Source organism: Balearica regulorum, chromosome 15 (assembly GCF_011004875.1).
Source record: "Balearica regulorum gibbericeps isolate bBalReg1 chromosome 15, bBalReg1.pri, whole genome shotgun sequence".
NCBI lineage: Eukaryota > Metazoa > Chordata > Aves > Gruiformes > Gruidae > Balearica > Balearica regulorum.
In genome coordinates, this window is record NC_046198.1 from 11,808,190 (window position 1) to 11,827,724 (window position 19,535).

The window sequence follows — 19,535 nt, forward strand, 5'->3', positions numbered from 1 at the left end:
ACTCCTGACGCCTTGGCTGCTGATCAGGATGGGCCCCGCCAAGTCCTGCTGGGCTCTGCTCTCCTCCCACTGCATTTTGCTTGGGCAAGAGGGACCTCTTAATACACATGATTGATAGAGAAATTTGGGATCACTCCAGGCTTTGTTTTCAGGGACAAATCCATCCTGGGGTAACCGTGCTGATGCCAAGGAGCCCAGCGGAGCTTGGCTGCTGGTGTTTTGGGTTGCACAAGGGAAATGGCCCTCCCTCGCCGCTGTCTCTTTCCACCTTGGAGGTGACAGCGGCTCCTCCGCAGCCACCAGCCAGTTCCTGCTTGCTCTTCCCTGCTGCACATCTGGCCTCCAAACCGCTGATCTTTCCCATTTTCCTCTTCCCTGCCCAGCTGTGCCTCATGACGACCTCACACGCGATGTTTTATGGGTCATCCTCTTCCACCATGGCTCCGCCATCCAAGAACCGGCTGAAGCGTCAGAGCCGGATTTTCTCCCAAGTCTTGTACCGGACGCTGAGCTACAAGGACCGGAGCTCAACCTCCGCTTCCCCAGCAGCCGGTGAGGATGACCCGGCCGAGCTCTCCACGCAGCTCTCTGCACCCGGCGTCCTGAAGATCTTCGGGGGCAACATCTGTGTGGGCACCAACTATAAGAGCGTGCTGGCCACGGGCAGCTCGAGCGCACGGGAGCTGGTGAAGGAAGCCCTGGAACGCTACGGGCTGAGCCAGCTCAGTGCCGGGCAGTACGCCCTGTGCGATGTCATCGGGAAGTTTGAGGGCCCTGAGAAGCAGTGGCAGACGGAGGGGCTGAGGGTCCTGGGTGACCATGAGAAACCACTGCTTATCCAGGACCTCTGGAAGCCCAGGGAGGGCTTCGCGCGGCGGCTGGAGCTGCGCAAGAGGGCAGAGGTGGAGGAGCTGGCAGCCAGGGACGTGGACACCACCACCGCAGGTCAGAGCCGGGAGTGGGGCAGGGAGAGGGTCCGGGGAGCTGTGATCCCCCCGAGCTGCCTGTGGGAGATGCACCCCACACCAGTAGCTTTTGCCTGTGTTTTGGACACAGCGGGGTGGTGCAAGTGCTGGGTGGGAGGAGAGCTGTGTTTTAGCTGCACAACTCTTGAGTAGAGTTGGTACTTAGCGCTCTCCTGCATAAATTCGGTACCTGCGACCTCAGGTATTTACGCCAGCCAGTCTAGGGGTCCACAGCAAATCCCCATGTGCAGCAGGAAAGACCATCAGCGTTGCTCACTCTTCCCATCGCTGGGAACCGGCATCACGGCATCCCACACCTCGGCGCAGCTTCGTGCTCAGCAGAGCACTGTCCCGTTCCCCCGTACCACCTGCCTCGTCTCCCCGCCTGCATCCCCCAGGCCGAGGCACCCCAGGCAAATCTGCAGGAGCAATTAAACAAAATTAAAAGCTAATGAAGAGAGAGCAATGTAGGGCAGGAGAGCCCCCCTGGAGGTGCCTGACTGAGCCCAGGGCTGGCAGGAGGAGAGAAGTGCATCATTAGGAACCAGCAGATTAATAAGTGACCCCAGCACAGAGTAATGAAGTTTCCATCCTTCTGCCCTCAGCTAGAAGCCCTGTGAGGACAGGGATGGAAGGGTTTAAAATCAGGTATTTAAATTGCATGATGCCCTTGATGGGTCTGACCTGCTGAGGGAGGGATCTGGATCAGGCTCAGGAGGTGTTAGCCAGGAGGTTTTGCTGGGATGGGCACCGAGTGGTTCCTCACACCTGTAGGAAAGGGTTGCGATTGTCAGAAGTAATCCTGCATCATCATTAGGTTACCCCAGGCGCTCGGCAAAGAGGAGCCAAGGTTCCCCCCACCAGCAGCAGCGCAAATGGCCCAACCTGTCCCACGCCAGCCGGGTCAGGGCTCCTTTCCCGTCCCCGTTAACGAGGGCTGGAAGGAGCCCAGGCCCACGGCACAAAGGGAACCAGCCGTGGGCATTTTGGGGAGAGCAGATGCTGCTGGCGTCCCACCGGCCACAATTTGCAATTGTGATTTTGCCTGGGTGCCCCAAAATCTGCGTGTGCAGTTTGCAGCTTTGGGGGGTGCTGGTGTTGTGGGCAGGTCCCCATCAGCGCAGGGATGCGAGGGTGGGCTCACCTCCAGCCTTGAGCCAGCACCTGGTGGTAAGCCAGGGCTCCCCCCACCCCTCCCTGTGTCCGGTCCTTGTGTCCGCTCAGGGAGGGGACGCTACGGCATCGGTCCCAGCTCGCTGCACGCGTGATGCGAATGGAGAGAAAGGAGCTCAGGCCAGGGAGGGAGTCGCAAAAAGAAGTGCAGAGCATCCCCCTTCGGCCCTTTCTCCAGCCGGGATCAGAGAGCCGTTAAGCACTTTGGGAGAGCGGTGACTCTAAAACCAGCTGCTTTTGAATAGAGGAAAGGGCAAGATCCAAGTGCAATGGTTATAGCACGCAGTGGGGAGGGCCACGTGGCAGCTCCCTGCCTGAGCCCAAGGTCACATCAGCTCTTGGCCTCAAATTCTCCCCCTCGGATGTGGGAAGCAGCATTCCCACCCGTGACCTGGATCCTGGGTGGGCTGGCAGCTGTGGGGAAGGTAGGGCTCCCACACCGGCCAGGGGAGAGGCAGGCTCCAGGCTGCCCGGCACGGGAGCAGGCAGCACCAAGCTGGTCGGGGCTTGGCACCCCTCGGCAACTTCTGCTGGAGTAGCAGTTCCTGACCGGATCGCGTGCCCTGGATCTGGAAATAAGCCCATTACACTTCCAATGTAGATATCGCTTCATTTGTTTCAGCACTCCTGGGTGGAGTGGTGGAAATTCTCCATTTTTTTAACCTTTGGGCATTTTCCATAGCTGACCAAGCTCTTCCAAGACACAAAACCTACACCCACGTTTATTTAGGCTGTCTGCTCTGCAGACTACACAGCCCTTATTTTTCTTACCCATTAAAAAAATCTCACTTCTTCAGCCCTTTATTTTGGTGGCAGGCTCTGTCACCAGCCTTGCCCCGTGCCGGTAACACTGCCAAAGGGATGCTGCAGGGCTGGGACTACGCTTTCCCACCCCAGCCGCAAGCTGTCAGGGATGGATGGGAGCGATGCAGCACATCTGGGGGAACGCATCTGCTTCCCCCTCATCCAGCACCACAAAAAGACACAAAATTACAGGTGTGATGGGGACTGACTGCAAGTCTTTGCTGCCAGGGTCACCCTTGTCACCAGCATCAAGCTGGCAGAGGTCCTCTCACCAGGCATCAGCTGCCTACGCCGTGGTCATGGGGTACTGGTGTGGAAAATGCAGCATCCGTGCAAAAAAAAAAAAAAACCAAAGGGACTTTGGGCATGTAGCTCCCTAGGGAAAAAACCCAAAAACCCCAAAGAGGAATGCTGCAAAGCAGGATCCCCAGGGAAATACCTGCAGGGCCCTTCCCCACACAGGGCATCACTGGAGCAGCAGGACTGGGACCACTGGTGTCACACAGGCTGGTGCATCACTGCTCACCCTGCTGCTGAGCTGGTGGCTGGGGGAAAGGCTCCACACCCATCCATAACCTGTTAGCAAATAGCTTGAGTTTTATCTGCTCAGTTACCCATTATCCTAATTACCTTATTAGCTGCTTCCAACTGGAGAGAAAGGTGTTTACATCTCATGCCACTAATTAGCAGCACAGGTAGAGCATCACTACAGTAAACGAGGCTGATGGCCTTTCTCACTGCTACCCCTGGCCCTGCTCTTTTGGGGGAGTGACAGGGCAGCGGTTAGGGAGCATCTGGGGAAAACACCCGCAAACTGGGGGGTGCTGGGACAGAGGTGCAGCACTTGGCATCTTTATGGCATTCATCTTCCTAAACAGCCCCATTTTGCACCATGTCCTGAGCTTGCTGGGGCTTTCCTGGGAGGCGTGCGCACCTCGAGAAACTTAGGAGTTAAGGCTGTTATATTAAAAGATGCTCTGCCAGGTACCTCTGAGGGTCTGGCTTTGATATACCTTAGCACAACTGCATCCAGGGAGGATTCCCTGCAGGGTCTGCGTAGCAATTACATTAGGAAAGACGAGCCCAGAGTTAGCCCCTCCTGGGTAAATTCAAAGCATTTCATCTTTCCTGGAGCCCATGGAGTTATTTATTGACTGTTTTATTTCTCAGCCAGGAAAAGGGAAACTCTTTCCTATGCAGAAAAGGAGGCAGGTCCCAGCCAAGACCCCAGGCACCACAACCGGCAGGTTTTTCCCCGAGATGCAGGATGGGTCTAGAAGAAGTAGGTCGGTGGGGGCTGGCTGGAGGGTGTGTGGTGCCCCTGCCTGGGGTGCCCAGCTCTCCCTAAGGGACAGGCTGCGATCCTGCCCCGTTCCCATCTGCATCACCATGCGGCTTCGGCAGCTGATGGCTCTGCCCCGGCCGCGCTGCCTGAGATGCTTGTGCAGTGTTTTGGGTAGGATAGCCCGCACACGCTCGGGAGGAGCAAACAGTACCAGAGCATTGAAAAAAAATAACCCGTTTTATGGCGGGACTTTGTTATGCTCAGGAAAAGAGCTGTGTTTATCTTTCCAGCGCAGCTCCAGGGTTAGCGGGGAGCCTGTGACAGGGGCTCTATCAGCAGTAAAAAAGCAGCTTTTTCCTACACAAAATAAATACAGAAGCTTCCTTTCCCCTAGATAAGGGACCGGTGATGGCGTGTCTCTCTGGGTGGTGGGACCCCAGTTCCCGCAGCCCCTGTTCCCTCCCGGTGCAATGAGCTCCAGCAATCGCTGCTCCCCAGGATCCGGCCCCTCTCCTCCTCCACTCCCACGGGCCGGGCTGGGACCTGCATCGCCCCAGCCATCCTGCATCCCTTTGGCCCATTTCCGTGCTGTGGGTTGGGGACAGAGCTCTTGGGGGGAGCCAGGGCCTCCTGCAGACACATTTGGGGTGGCATCCCCAGCGGCACGGCTTGGGCTGTGCCCCCACCCGGGTAGGCTTGTCACACCCCTTGGATTTCATGTTTGCAGGATGCAGCCGTCCCATGCCGTGCCACTGGCCATAATGGGGACGTGAGGGAGGCCGATTGCCTTTTTAAGAAGGATGCAGGGCACTGGACCGCTCGGGGCCGCTTGGCCATGCCTTGCTCTAATCCCAAGGCATGTAAACAGCAGGGGCTATTTTCTCCTTCTCCCACCCCCATCCCCATCCCCATCTCTTTCATTTTCCCAGCAAAGGAGCGTTCGATTTAAACAAACAAACAAAAAAATGTATTTCAGAACCGGCAGCCCATTCCTCACCAAATAAGGCAGATGACATTTTTTTTTTTTTTTGGGTCTGAGCTTGTGAGTGTCCCTTTAAGCAGCCCTGGGCACTAGGCTCTGCGCTCTGCCGTCCCCACATCCCGACGACTGTCCCCAAATCTCACCGGCCAAAGCCGCGAGCGGGGCTCTGGCTCCGTGCTGCACCGGCACCGCTGCAGTGCTGCTCCCGCAAGGAAACCCTTTAGGTCTTGTCCCTACTTTCCGTCCTCCTCGAATGCCAGTGACCTGCTCCCAGGAGGCTGCCCACCCAAGGTACGACCATCGCCCATCGGACTCGCAACTTCTTATTTCTCCTGCAGAGCTTGAGCCACGCTTACAGCACAGGGGGGCCCTCAGGGACCCCCCCCCGGCGCTGGGGACACCATGCGAGGGGCTGCTTTTGCAGCTCGGCCAGGCCTGTTCATTTGCTCCGGCTCCCATTCGTCTTGCGGACAGCTCTGCCCGAATTGATGCTTGGGGGAAGTTAATTACAGCTTGCTCCTGCGGCAGGCAGGCAGGCAGCCCGGCGGGCAGGCTCCACTGCAGCTCACAGCTCCTATGCCTGGCTGATGCTTGGGGGACCGGGGGGGGTCCCCACAGCTCCTGCTTGCTGCTGGCCACTGAGTGCTGAAGGCCCGAAAGCAGCAGCCAGGCTTCCCCCCCCCCCCCCCCAAAGATTGAGCTAAATTTCTTTATAGCACAGATTTCCTCTCCCCCTCCCAGCCCTGGCAGCGTGGCCGGGGTGCGTGGGGGATGCTGCAGACGCTGAGCCCTGTCTGGCTGCCCCCCGGTCAGTGGGGTTTGGGGGCTGGGGTGGGCTGGGACACCCCCTTTTCGACGGTGGCATCGGGTCACAAAACTCCTTTTGCTGGTGTCCTGGCATCACCCTTCGTGGAGGGCAGGGGACCAGGGGCCATCAGCCCAGGGAGGGTGCGTCGTCCCGGGGCGGGGGGGGGGTGGGGGGGGGCCCTTCAGTTGCTCCATCCCCGCTCCCACGCTGCAGCATCCCTCCAGCCGGAGAGTGCTGCGGCTGCGGGGGTCCCAGGAGGTGGCGGGGGGTGGGGGTGTTTGTGTGGGGGGGGGTGTGGGGGTGTGTGGTAGCTGAACGCTGCTCTCCCCCCCATCCCCGCAGGCATCAACGCCCAAGCGCGGAAGCTGCAGCGGCACCGGGCGCGGGGGACCCGGCGGCCACCGGCGGGGGCTGAGCGGCGCGGCCCCCCCCCGGCCCTGCGGCGCAGCCTCAGCGAGACCAGCCTGGGCCACCCGGCTCGGCGGGCCGGGGCCGGGGCCGGCGAGCGGCTCCAGCGGCACTGCTCCACCCTGCCCGGCAGCCCGGCGGCGGCGCGGAGCGGCGGCAGCATGCGGTACTCCCTCTACCAGTCCCCGCACCTCCTGCTCCTGCAGGGCTACAGCCAGCAGCATGTAAGCACCGCGCAGCTTCCCGCTCACCCCCCCGGGCAGCCCCCGGCACCCCCCCGGCTTTTCTCTCCCCCCCCCCCCCCCCAGCCCCGGGGAAGAGGGGCTGCTTGCATGGCCAGAGCTGCTGGGGTGTGTGGGGGGGGGTGATGCGGGAAAGCATCCTTTAGAAAACGAGCGGTGCCAGCTTTGGGACTTGCAGCCTTGTCCCCAAGCCTGTCCCCAAGCACGGGGGGGCGCGGGGCCGGGACCCACGACCCCCGGGCAATGCCCCAGAGGGGCACGGGGGAAGCCCCGCAGCAGCAGCCCTGCCCTGGCACAAGGGGGGGGCCCGGTTTTGCGGGCGATGGCTGAGCTGCCCCGTCCCCATCTGGCTGCCTCGGTGGTGGCAAACGTCATGAGAGGCAGCAAGGAGACAGCTCGTCTGGGAGCCCCTGGTCCCCAGCGCTGGAGACGCTTGGAGACCTGGAAGGAATGGGATGGCTCTTGTAGTAAATGGCTACTTTGTCCCTGTTGAGGATCTGGCTGTTCCAAGCTTTCCGGAAGGGTGACACTGGCACCGCAGCCCTCGCCCACCTGCAGCCATCCCGTTAGTGCAGTTGGGGAAACTGAGGCACGGGGCGGTTGTGGGAGCTGCCTTGGGGCGTGCGGGCAGGCGGGGGGAGAAGGCAGGGCAGGGAGCCGCTGCTCTGACTGGGGTCCCACCATCCTCACCTGGGCAGGGGGATGCAGGCATCGCTGCAGCCTGGGGAGAGAGCGTGGGAAGGAAAAGCAGCTGCAGGAAGGGTGAAGGGGGAGAGGTGGAGGGAGGGCTCTTTATGCCCAAAGCAGCCCCTTTTACTGCATGCCCAAAGTTATTGTGCCCGTTTACTAGCGGTCCCAAAGCAGGAATTGCTGCTGTTCTGCTCGGCAGCGAGGAAAATAAGAGAGCAACGTGTTTCTGCTGTGCAGAGGTGCAGCAGGTGAGGGCACGGCTGGGGACAGAGGGAGGCTGCAGCACCCACTGCATGGCGGGCAGGAGGGTCCCTTCTCCCCCCTCCTCCCTGGTTCATGCCGCATCTCCCCGCTTGGCAGGACAGCTTGGTTTACCTGCTGAACCGTGAGCAGCACACGGTGGGCCAGAGGACGCAGGCGAGCAAGCCCAGCATCAGCCTGTCGGCCCCCGACATCTTGCCCCTGCACTGCACCATCAGGAAGCTCCGACCTTCCCGGCATCGCTCGGAGGAGAAGCTGGTGCTGGAGCCCATCGCTGGTGCCGCCATCTCCGTCAACTTCGCCGAGGCGGCTCGGACGGTCGTGCTGCGGCACGGGGACCTCCTCTCCCTCGGTCTCTACTACCTGCTCCTCTACAAGGACCCCATGAAGGCGCAGCCGCTGCCGGCGCAGACCCTGCTGAGGCTGCGAACCCTGCACTCCGCCGTCCCCCAGGGTCCCCCCGTCTGCGGGGCGTGCGGCAGCCTGCTCAGGGAGAGGGACCCTGCCACCAAAAAGCAGGGCCCGTCGCCCATCGGTGGCCCCAGGGCACCCCGCAGAAAGCTGCTGCTGGAGTTCGAGCCGGCGGCCGAGGACGTGCTACTGCGGCGCATTATGACCCTCATCGAGCCCGGGGGGGACGACCACAAGCTGACCCCTGCCTTCCTGCTCTGCCTCTGCATCCAGCACTCGGCCACCAGCTTTGAGCCGGGTGACTTCGGGCAGCTGCTGCTCAAAGCGGCTAAAATGATCCAGAGGACAGTGTGGGTCAGTCGGCGGTGGGAGGGGGCGTTAGTGGGGTGGGAGTGTTGCTGGAGCCTCCCCGGGGGCTTCCCCCAGCCCGGCGCCTGGCAGCAGCGAGTGCTGGTTGGGGCAATGCTCGTGCCACCCTGTCCTGCTGTTTTTCACTTTGCTTTCCCTTCTCTCCCTGCCCAGGAGCGGACGCGGGAGCTGGCTGAGAAGCAGTCCCAGCAGTAAGTGCAACCCACTGCTCCTCCTCATTTTGCCCTGAAACAGAGAGAATTCAAACCAGTTCTTCCACAAGCAAGGGGAGCCCATGACTGGTTATAACCGCCCTCCCAGCGCCGACGCACGCTGCGTTTTCCAGCTCAATCGTATGCATTTGGCGCTCTGGTCCTTCACCACGGTTCCTGCGAGGACCCTGCTTGGCAACGTGTGGGGCTGGAAAAGCAGGCGAGCTTGGGGGGGGGCAAGGATAAGGACCTGCAGCAGCTCTGGGGTCTTCTCCAATCCAAGACCAGGCCAAGGCTTTGCACGTGGAGCTTCAGCATCCCCCGGGGATGTAGCAGGGATGGCTCTGGCGCGGGGTGTCACCCCGTTCATGCTGAAGAACCCCACCCTGTGGAGCGAGGACGGGGCTGGTGTTGCATGCGTGCATCCAGGGATGGTGGCATGTGGTGTCCTGGGGTGGGGAGCACCACTCCGGGGCTGCCACAGTGGTGCGGGGGGCTGGCTCCCAGTGGGGTGTGAGGTCGACTTCCCAGCCATTTCCAAAATCCAGGCTCCAAAGCAGCATCTGGAGAAACTGTTGGTGCTTGCTGTGAGCTCTCCTTTAGGACAAGCTCTCAGGATGCTTCCCAGGCCTTTCCTATAGCAGGAAAAAGCAGTTCAGCTGTTGAGAAACTTCCCAGATGCTTTTTATTTATTTTGTTTTATTTTTGAACAGCTTGGTGCGGGCAGGCTGGGTTTAACCATCCAGAGCTGGCAGGAACAGCACATACTTCTTGGGGAGAGCTGCTCCTCAGCCACGAGTATTTACTGCAGCTCAGCTGTATTAGGGGGAGTCCCTCTCCCCAGAAGTGGCACCCCAGAAAGGCCAGGTGGCCTTTGGCCAGCCTGGTCCCTGCAGGGTCCCCTTTGCTGTCCCGCAGAGCAAGAACCACCAGATTTTTGCTTCCAAAGGGTCTTTCTTCCTAAGAGGTGCTAGGCTTGGGGTGGAGGGGGTGCAAACGCTCTCCTGGCATTGCCCCAGGCTGGCTGTTTTCTCCCCAAAAGTTTGAGTGGGGATGCTGAGGAGCTGCAGCCGTAACACCCGCTGTGTCTCCCCAGCCAGGACCCTGCCGCCCTGTCCCGCTTCACCATCACGGACCTTCTCCCGGACCTGCAGCACATCCTCTTCTGGATGGCCAACGCCATCGAGGTTCTCTACTTCGTCCAGCAGAAATCACCCACCTACATCCAGAGCATGGAGGAAGAGCTGGACGTCAGAGGTAGGGCTGGACGCAGCGCCCTGCTCGCTTCTCCGGCCGGAGCGACTTTGCTCTGCTAATCCCCACTCGGGAGCGGTGGTCAGTGCCCCGGAGCTGCTCCTTTAACCCCTCGTAATCCTCATCACCAGGGACGTCTCCATGGTGCAGGCTGGGGGAATCTGTGTGGGAGGAGCAGCATCGCATCCTGCCGTGGTGCTGCTCAGCTTCGGGGCCGGTTTGTGTTGTGTTTGTGGTCAAGCCGCCCCTTTCCACCACGGCAGCATGTGGGTACTGCCTCGGGGGTGCCTTTCTGCCCCCCCTCCGGCCGCTGCGAGGGCACCGGGATTTGCAGGCAGCCCTGCAGAATTGCTCACTGGTGAGCCCGTGTTAATGCCAGCAGAAAAAAAGAAGAAGGAAAAAGGAATTAAATCAGCCTCAGAATCCTTCTGGTCTATGCAGCAAGTTCAAACGTTCGTAGGTCAGACAGGCTGTTGGAAGGAGGGGTGCAGCCCTGGGCTGCCTGCGGGGCAGAGACCCCCCGGGCTGTGCTGCCAGCAGCGTTGTGAGCCCTGGGAGGTGGCAGGTGGGCGCGCTCTGCCGCAAGAGGAGCCTCTTTGCCCCTGTTGAGGGATGCCACGGTGGCGATGCCAGCCCAGGAGCGCTAATAACTCCCACCCTGGGAATTTGGGGAGCGGTGAATTTGGCCTGCCTTGCTGCTGCAGGTTAGCTCCTTCACCCTCCTCTCTGCTCCATAGGCTCCAAGGAGTCTCTGTTCTCCTCCACCATCACAGCCAGCGAGGAGGCGATGACGGTGCTGGAGGAGGTGATCATGTACACCTTCCAGCAGTGCGTCTACTACATCTCCAAGGTACGTGCTCCCTGGGGAGGGCGGCAGCGTCCCACAGGGCCAGCACGAGCATCCCCAGCAGCTCGCGGGCTGTGCAGGAGGGGTTTTTTTTAAGCTTTTGCTCTTTAGTGGTTGCATCACGCCGAGGTGTTTTCCTTTGGGCTGAAGCACCCCGATTTTTGGTCACAGCCCAGGAAAAGTATTGAATTACTGCAGCGTGTTTCCCTGCCTGCAGTGCAGCGGCTCAGGGGAGGCGTTTGGGGAGAGCTGCTTGGCTCCGGCCGGCGCGGCATAATGGTGCGATTCAGGGCGTGATGGAAAGGGGCCCCTGGACCGTCACCGTTGGACTGCGAGAGCCGGGCGGGATGGGGAGCGGGGAACAGAGCGGGCAGTGTGAGGCAGGAGAAAGGCTGCTGTGTGCGGGACGGCCCTGCCTGCCCGCTGGCGTCGGCACGCGGGGATGCAGGGGCTGCTCCTGCACCGCTCTCACGGAGCGGCACCCTCGCCTCTCCCTTAGCCTCAGCAGAGGTGGGTGCTGCTCCCCCATTTAAGCAATAGGGAAAGGTCACCCCCCTCGGTCCTGGTTTTTTCTTTCACCCTCGTGCCCAACTGACCGGCTGCTGCCCTGGTTCAGATCAGTTTTCGGGTCCCTTTACCTGAGCCATCCCATGTCGTCACCTCCAACTGCTAAAAGCGACAGACACGTTCATTTTATTTTTTTAAACACTTGCACACCACTGGAGCGCATCGAGGCGGGGGGTAAGCAGGATCAGCCCCTTGCCGGAGCAGCGCCAGCGAGGTTTGCTCGGCTTGTGGAGGTGACAGGGTTGGAAGGGTTTGGCTTACATCAAAACCCCCCAAAATTAGTCTGCTGTGAACGTGCCGCTCTCTCGGCAGTGTCTGTACGTGTCGCTCCCTGCCCTGCTGGAGTGCAACCCCTTCCAGAATGAGTGCCGGGAGAGCTGGCGGGCATCCCCACTGCTGCCCGAGGAGCTCCGCAGGGTCGTGCTCATCTACCAGGCGGCGCTGGACCTGCTCCGACAGTACGAAGTGCACCCCGAGATCACCTCCCAGATGTTTGCCTACCTCTTCTTCTTCTCCAACACGCTGCTCTTCAACCAGCTCCTGGACAAGGGTCAGTCCTCCTTGAACACCCAGCCTGGACTGGGTCACCCGTAAGGAATGAGTCCTTTGGGAGACCCTCCAGTCCATCCCAGTGCCACCTTGGGGGGTACAGGAGGGAGGGAGCTTCAGGCAGCTGGAGGGGGCTGGAGATGGGCAGGTCTCAGCACCGTTATAGGGAGACGAAGCACAAACCCAGCTGCTGAGCCCACGCAGATTTGCTTCCTCACCTCTCTGTCCCCTGGTCCCTCTGGGGTTCGTTCTCATACGGATTTGACTTTTGCCCTGGCTTCTCTTCCTGGGCCCATCCGCTGCTGGGCTGATGTCAAGCTGTCCCTAAGTAGACACACCCCCCCCCCCCGCACTGACCCAGCTGCTGTCTCCAGGGTCCCCATTCCCAGGAGGGGTTTAACCCTACAAATGCCCCATCCTCACCCTCTGCAAGAGCACTGCCCTTTTGAGCCTTAGCAGAGGAGGCTGAGAGCAATTTGGAGGGCAGCTCATTAATAAACGACTGCAGCCTGCTTTGTAACTGAGGAGTGAGATGGTGTCCGTTAGCCCTCATTAACGGAACAGCCCCGTTACCTGCTGTTAGCACCAGGTAAGGTCCAGCCACCTCCAGGAGCTACAGCTATGGGATGCTGGGGACATTAACCGTGGATTTATTTCACTGCCCTGGGGCAGGGGCTGGGCTCTGGCTGAAGGACGGGGGGAACCAGGAGGCTGTTTCCCGACACGTGCTGACGGATGCTCTGCTTCCGCAGGCTCCTCTCTCGGCTGCTTCCACTGGTCGCAGGGGGTGAAGCTGCGGGCCAGCGTGCGGCTGCTCCTGGACTGGCTGCGCGGCGCCGGCTTCGAGCAGCTCGCCAACCAGTTCTTCGCCAAACTCGCCAGTGTGGCCAACCTGCTGGCCATGCCTGGCTCCCAGCTGGTCCAGGTGAGGGGTGCTGGGGGCTCGCAGTGTCAGGATGGGCACAGGCAGGAGAGACCTGGCTCAGCGCGTGGGGGTCCCTGCAGTGACATGGCCCTTCTCCTGGAACCTGTCACCAGCTGCCCCTTCCTGGGGCGGTGGGTCTGTGGATGGGCAGTACCGAGGAGGGAACTCACTCCATCGTGCCCGGTCTTTCCCTCCCATCCCCCTCGCGAGCCCCTGCCTCTTGGAGAAAGCGGCTCCTTACCTCTGCCGTTTGCCCCACGCTCTGTCTCCTTGCTCAGATGACCTGGCCGTCCCTGCGAGCTGAGTTCCCAGCGCTGAGCCCCGTGCAGCTCCACCGGGTGCTGAGCCAATGCCAGACGGTGATGGACGTGGGCTGCATCGCAGCGTGGCAGCCCGGCGAGGAGGAGAGCCCGGCCACCTTCCAGCCTGGTGAGCCCCTGGCTTCGCGCTCGGTGCTGCTCCGTCACCGTGCTCCGGTCACCCACAGGCTCCCTCCAAGGTTTTTATGTACAAACCAAACAGCCAATTCCCTTCCCCTCCCTGGGATTCTGTAGTAACTGCAGCGATCAGGAATAACCACAGCCCCGCGATTCAGGTGTTGCAGAAGAAACAAAGCGCCCTCAGAAGGGCTTGGGGCTCTTTCTGTGTTCCCAAGCGAGGGATGCTGCTGCTGCCTCGCAGCTCACCACGTCCCCGGTCCCGCTGGGGGACCACGTGTGGCTGAGAGCCAGGAGGCAGGAGCGGGGTGCAGCCCGGGTCAGTGCTAGCCTCCCTCCCTCTGCCTTTCAGATGAGATGCTGGAGTCCTTCGACAACCACCCGCCCATCATCCTGCCCAGCGGGGGCTTCAAAGTGGACCTGGAGGTGGAGACGCTGGACGACAACATCTACCGGCACCTCCTCTACATCCGCCACTTCCTCTGGAGCCTGCAGAGCAAGAGCCCCCAGGCTGGCGAGGGACCGGGTTCAGCACCCCCAAAGGTAGCCTGCACCCCAAGGAGGGGCTGTTCCTCTCCTGGGTGGGCAGGAGGGTCTCAGGTCCCTCTGGAGCCCCTCCAAGCCCGGCACCAAGGGCTCGCTGCCCTCGCCTGCAGCGATGCCCTCATGCAGAGCTGCTGGAAGGATTAGTGCTGCTAATCCCCCAGCCCGGGGGTGCGGGAAGGTGAGCTGGAAGGACAGGCTCGTCCCAGCAATCTCGTTAGCAGGGAGGAGGGAGGAAAAGGGGATATCTGCAGGCAGAGGTCCCCTTCTCCCTGCACGTTCCACCATCCTTCCTGCCCTGCGCCCTGCCTGCGTAGCCAGGCAGGCTTGCACAAAAGCACTAATTAGCTAATGCCTACAAAGCACAGGAGGGCGAGACATGCTGTGGGTGCTAAGCTCAACTGCCATTTGTCTCCAGCTCCCTGGAGCGGATGTCCCTCCAGCAGGTCCCCTTCTCCTCTCCTGCCCTATCCCCATCCGCTGCAACACCCACAGGTACTGCGCTGCCTCCTCCTGTCACCCTGGGGCCATGTCACCCAGCTCTGGGGCCACAGGAGGAGCCGTGCTCTCCCTGTGCCCCCCTCCAGTGACATCCCCCAGCAGGGACATGACCAGGAGTCCCCTCCTGGCTGGCTGTGAGGGTCCCCAGCATGGTCCTGGCTGCAAAACTGGGGTGTGGGAGCTGTGCTGGGAAGCCAGGACGAGCCCTGGCGGTGTCCGAATTGCCAAGGCTTTGGCTGGAGCCAGCAGCCGTCCTGCCTGCAAAGCAGACAGGGTGGTGGGGTGCAGGTAGGGTGCGAACAGCACCCACGGGGGTTCCCACAGAGCATTTTTCTCCTTCTTAAGAAAGAGGCATGCACGACACCAGATGTCCTGGAGGTGAGCACCGCCACCCAGGAGGACTACTGCTCCCTGGGGGGCTGCGTCGAGCCGGAGGTAGAGGGGGGCTCCCCGCTCTGCCTGGCCACCAACGGCTGCCCCTGTGAGCACCCCGCCGGCGAGCCGCAGCTTCAGGAGAAGCTCAAGCAGCTGCAGCTGGGCAGGGGTCCGGCCCCCAAGGCTGGCACAGCACCCACAGACCTCTCCTGCCTGCTGACGCCACCCACCACCCCCCTGAACTTTGACTCTGGGAGCCCGGAGTCCCCGCAAGGCACCGGCAAGGGGCTGCACGACCCTCGGAGGAACGGAATGAATGGCACCAAAGGCAGCACCCCTGAAGGTACCGAAAGCTGGTGCTGCCCTGCTTTGGGGGCGCAGGATTGGGGCACGAGGGTGTTTGTTGCCGGTCTGTGCAGCCCTCCCCCTACACACGGTTCCTGCAGGGAACTGTGCTTGGACAGGGCAGGTGAGAGCAAACGGAGCATCTCATCCAGCTCCCACCCCAGTAGAAAACCAGCTCTGGGGCAACCCAAGGTCTGCTTTGATGGGGTTTTGGGGATGAGCTTTCTGTGGGAGGCTGTGAGGCTGGGTTTAGGGGATGCCAGGGCGGTAAGCTGGTCTCTCCACTGCCAGGATGCTCACCAACCCCCTACGACTACCCCACGCCAGAGTCTTCCAGCCGCAGTTCTGCCACCGATGACTTTTGCTACGTCTTTGTGGTGGAGCTGGAGAGAGGCCCCATCGGTCTGGGGATGGGGCTGATCGATGGCTTGGTGAGTTCACACCGACTGTGGGACAGTGCTGATGCCCCTCCAAATAACTGGAGTGGGACATTTTATACCCCAAGAAAAGCCAGCAGAGAAGCTAATGACCTCCCACGGGACTGGGCTGCTTCTCCTGGGGAAAATGAGGCACAGAGTGATCTCTAGGGAGGAGCGGATCTCCGCTCCTGGGTTGCTGTGCCGTGCATGCAGAGTCCATCACAGCTGGCCTGCAGCTGGAGAGAGCAAACAGGCTCAGTGCTCTTGTGGAAGGAAAATGACTCAGCCGAGATCTTTCCTCCACCCTTCAGTGGGTGGCAAGGGAAGCGAGGGGAGCAGGGAGGCTCGCAGGGTGCCAGAACGGCTCCGCCACTTGCTGCTCTCCCTGCTCTTGCATAAAGCGGCATTGCAATCTGGCTTAGTGCGGTGGATCATCTTACTAAGTGGCCTTTCACGGCAGCGCATTAGTCAGTAGGAAACAGGGCATCACCGAGCCCCTGGGACAGCCGTGAGCACAGAGCTCCCATCCCAAGGCGGCTGCAGGTTAACGGTGCTTTACTCTTAATTAAATTGCGCAAGAAAAAATTGCCCCTGCCTCTCCTTTCTGTGTATAAAATGGTATAGAACTGAAGGTTTGCATTTCCTTCCTGGTACTGTTAGTGACACCATCCCCAGCGCCCAGCCATCAGCTTCCCCAGTGCCTCCAGGGTCCCACCTGGCATCAGGCACCCGATTAGCTGTGAGCGGTGGGGGACAGTCACCCTGCCTGGGGAGCTCAGCCCTTTGGGACCGCAAACCTTTTGTGTCCTCTCCACCCTGGCTGGTCGCTCACCGCCTTTCCCTGCCAACAGCACACTCCTCTCTGCTCCCCGGGGATCTACATCCGCACCCTGATCGAGGACAGCCCCGCAGCCGCCGACGGCAGGCTGTCCATCGGGGACCGCATCCTGGCTGTCAATGGCACCAGTCTCATCGGGGCAGACTACCAAAGGTGAGTCGCACCTCGCCGGAGGGCCCGGTCCAGTATCGGCACTGTGAGACTTAATGCCGAAGCCCAGGTTTTTCAGCTGTTTCGCAGCAAAGAGCTGCACAGGGTCTCCCCATGCTTGGTGCTACGATCCCGGCCAACAACGCAGAGGCAAGCTGCAGGGAGAGGAGTGACCTGCCCGGGACACTGGACAGGAGGGCAGGCAGCTAGGTGGAGGGATTTGGAGGATGGAGCAAAAGCTAGAGAGCCCATTTGGGAAATGTGGTGGGATGAAGCATCTCACACCCTGAGGCAGAGCTCAGGTGCCCACAAGGCAGAGCAGCTCAGGGCTTGTTTGCCCTCGTCCTGGCAGCACTTGCGTGAAGGCCAGGCTCCCCCTAAAGCTACATGCAGAAGAGAAACAGACTCTGCTTGTAACGCTGAGCAGGCGCAGAGCAGAGGGTGCAGGTGTTTTGCAGATGGTGGGGGGGGGGGGGTGTTCTGCAAATGCCCATGACCTGGCAGGCTCCTGGGGGACTGCCAGCCTGTGGGGAGCCGGAATTCACCTCTCTCCCTTTGCTGCTCTCTGCAGTGCGGTGGACCTCATCCGCTCCGGAGGGAAGAAGCTGCGGTTTCTGGTTGCCAAGTCGGACATGGAAATAGCCAAAAAAATCAGTTCCAGCTCCTCTTCCTCCTAGTCCTTGTGGTACGAGGGTCCTTCTGCAGCAGCTTGTGGGTGCAGCTCTGGTTAAGGCTGACCTTGGGGAGCCTGGAGTGCAAGAAGGAGGACCAGGACTCCACAACTGCCCTCGACTTGCTTTTTTGATGCCTCGCCCCTGCGCTGCAGTGGATGAAAGGACATGCAAAGGTGGTGCACACTTCTCCCACTGCACTAGCTGGGAGCATCATTCCTGACCAATTGCCTGGCCTCATCTTATACTCTGTGTTGTCCTTCTCAGGAGCTTTCCTCTTCCTTTGTCCCCCGTGGCGGGGGGGGCAGAAAGGGAGTGCTCCCCCCACGGGGGCTGTAGACAGGCTCCTCTATTCCTCTAGGCTGGCAGCCCTGTGTGATCCTCCACGCTGGCAGACAGAAGGCTTGAAACACCTTTGGGATTTAAAGATCAGCATGTGAGGCAGGCCTGGGCTTTGCTGTGGCAGCGACCACCTGAGGCGCTGGCACATCAGGCTGGAAGAGGGTGCCCAGCTCTAGGGGGTAGCAAAGGCAGCACAAGCACCCGGGAGCAGAATCCAAAGCAGGATGCCTTGCCAGGAGTTAAGTTCCCCGGTGCCATACCCTAAATCAGGTGCCTTTCTGCTGCTGGGCTACAACCACGCTGTCCCCAGACCTGCTTTGGGATGGGAAGCAGTTACAGCAAAGGGCTAACAGCACCAGCACCTCCCTGTGAGTCCTGGGGGGAGCCCCTTGAAGAAAAGGACTCTCTCGCCCTTGCTCACGCAGCAGATTTAGTGCCCGGCTCTGGCACCACAATCCTGGCAGAAGTCTCCTGGGATTGAGCCAGCAGCGTGGGGCATCCACAGCTGAGAATTTCCCCATGCAGGAGCTGCTGTCCTCTCCAAGGGGTTACAGCCAGGTTAGTGCTTCTGTGCCTGCCCCTGGCCCCTGCAAAAGCCCAGAACGGTGGGTTTGTGCCACCCAGGACTTGAGCCAGCTCGGCAGCGTGCGGTGCCAGACCGGAGGTGTGGCTGACACCAGCCCAGGCAGACAAACGACATCTTGGCACTGCGTCCTGGTCCTCTCCATCGAGCTTTGCCAGGCCATTGTATGGCTGCCCCCTTTCCTGCCCAGCTCAGAGCATCTCAGAAGTGCGTGCTGCTGACGTGCCGATGGGTGATGACGAGCAGCAGAGGCTCCTTCAGAAGGTCAGTCTTGAACGTCCCAGAAACAGTCCCAGCTCTGCTGCCAACAGCAACGGTGTCAGCAGAGCCGAGGTGGCAGCTCCACCGCGCGGCTGGCCGGCCCCTGCACACCCGGCCTCCTGCCTGCCGAGTCCTCCCTGCGCTTTTAGCAACAGTAACGGGATAAACCCGACCTGATTTCCACATATAGACAAATACCAAGACCTAGTTTAGCCGAACCCTATTCGAACAGCTTGCTACGAAGCCCTGCATCACACCCTGCGCTTAAACCAGCATGGTCTAGGCTCTGGCAGCAAATCAGATGTTCATACGGCATCTCGCAACAACAGTGCTCCGAAGACTGCGATGCTAAAAAAAGGGATGCTTAACAGGGTTGGCCTTAATTTTAAACCTCACTGCTGAAGTTTTGGGTTCTGTGCTTAGTCTTGCACTTTGCAGAAGGAGAGATGTCAAAATAATCCATGCAGGGGAAACACTCCACTACTGGATTTCGATGCAGCCTGGCCTGCCTTTCCTAGAGCAAGATGGACAAAGCACCTTCACTGAGACACTAGTGCCTTGCTTCTCTGCTAGGCCATGCTCACGCCCCAGCAGGAACATCGCATCCCTCCTGCCACTGGCTCAGCTGTACCAGGCAGGTGAGCAAAGGCTCAGGGCCCCGCAGGGCTCCTGGTGATTCACTCGACTGAATGGGTAGGTATGTTGGGCTGTCATCCTCCACGGAGCTCAGCAGGTTTGTAGGGCAGGAGACGGCTGCCTAGAGTCCCTGGGCAAACTGCATGCACTCTGTACTCCCCTCTGCCTGGGAGCCGGGGCTCAGAGGAGGCTTGGTTTGCACTAGACAGAATTGGGGTGGCTCCCTGGCAAGATCCAGTGGTACCAACACAACCTTCAGCTCCCCAGAGCCTGACTCCCCAGGCACGCCTGGAGTGGGGAACAGCCCCAGAGCTGCGTTGCTTACAGCGCAGTCAGGTATTGAAACAGACTGTAAATAAACCCAGGTATTTACTAGTGTGCATGAGAACTTGCTTCTCCTGGGAAAAGCAGTGGGACGTATTTACTTTCCCCATTTGTTAATACTGTACAGCTCAAACGTGTATAAACTTCTCACACAGATACAGAACACAGCATGGCGCCTCCTTGACAAGGGGCTAATGTATGTTAAGACATGCTCTTGGTGTCAACAAGAACCTGGATCAATAAATCTCTCTAAGCTCCCATTTGGTAGCTGTCTCTTGGATCTCGACACGTTCGCTCTGATGGCAAGACAGAAGAGCAGCAAGGGCTTGCAGCAGACTTAATGGAGTCACTTCTGCTTTCTCCACCTCACACAGGCCTT

The 19,535-nt window shown here is 60.2% G+C and overlaps 2 protein-coding genes across 3 annotated transcripts in view; both read left to right on the forward strand.

The window, feature by feature from the left end:
• MMD2 (monocyte to macrophage differentiation associated 2) overlaps window positions 1–417 on the forward strand; it is a 27,411-nt gene extending 26,994 nt beyond the window's left edge. The window contains exon 8 of the mRNA XM_075767188.1: window positions 384–417. The gene's annotated coding sequence lies outside the window, so the exon portion shown is untranslated. The remainder of the gene's footprint in view (window positions 1–383) is intronic.
• The window catches only part of RADIL (Rap associating with DIL domain), a 22,328-nt gene extending 2,918 nt beyond the window's left edge, over window positions 1–19,410 (forward strand). Inside the window, exons 2-15 of one of the 2 annotated variants that reach the window (XM_075767183.1) lie at window positions 384–945; window positions 6,360–6,649; window positions 7,718–8,383; window positions 8,552–8,589; window positions 9,686–9,846; window positions 10,581–10,693; window positions 11,570–11,807; window positions 12,559–12,731; window positions 13,010–13,160; window positions 13,521–13,711; window positions 14,558–14,930; window positions 15,224–15,363; window positions 16,203–16,342; window positions 16,911–19,410. In XM_075767183.1, the coding sequence (XP_075623298.1) occupies window positions 384–945; window positions 6,360–6,649; window positions 7,718–8,383; window positions 8,552–8,589; window positions 9,686–9,846; window positions 10,581–10,693; window positions 11,570–11,807; window positions 12,559–12,731; window positions 13,010–13,160; window positions 13,521–13,711; window positions 14,558–14,930; window positions 15,224–15,363; window positions 16,203–16,342; window positions 16,911–17,016 (3,342 nt within the window). In that variant the 3' untranslated portion in view covers window positions 17,017–19,410. Of the gene's footprint in view, window positions 1–383; window positions 946–6,359; window positions 6,650–7,717; window positions 8,384–8,551; window positions 8,590–9,685; window positions 9,847–10,580; window positions 10,694–11,569; window positions 11,808–12,558; window positions 12,732–13,009; window positions 13,161–13,520; window positions 13,712–14,557; window positions 14,931–15,223; window positions 15,364–16,202; window positions 16,343–16,910 lie in introns of those variants that run through there. The other variant, XM_075767184.1, reaches the window with a different exon arrangement.
• Window positions 19,411–19,535: the final 125 nt, after the last annotated feature.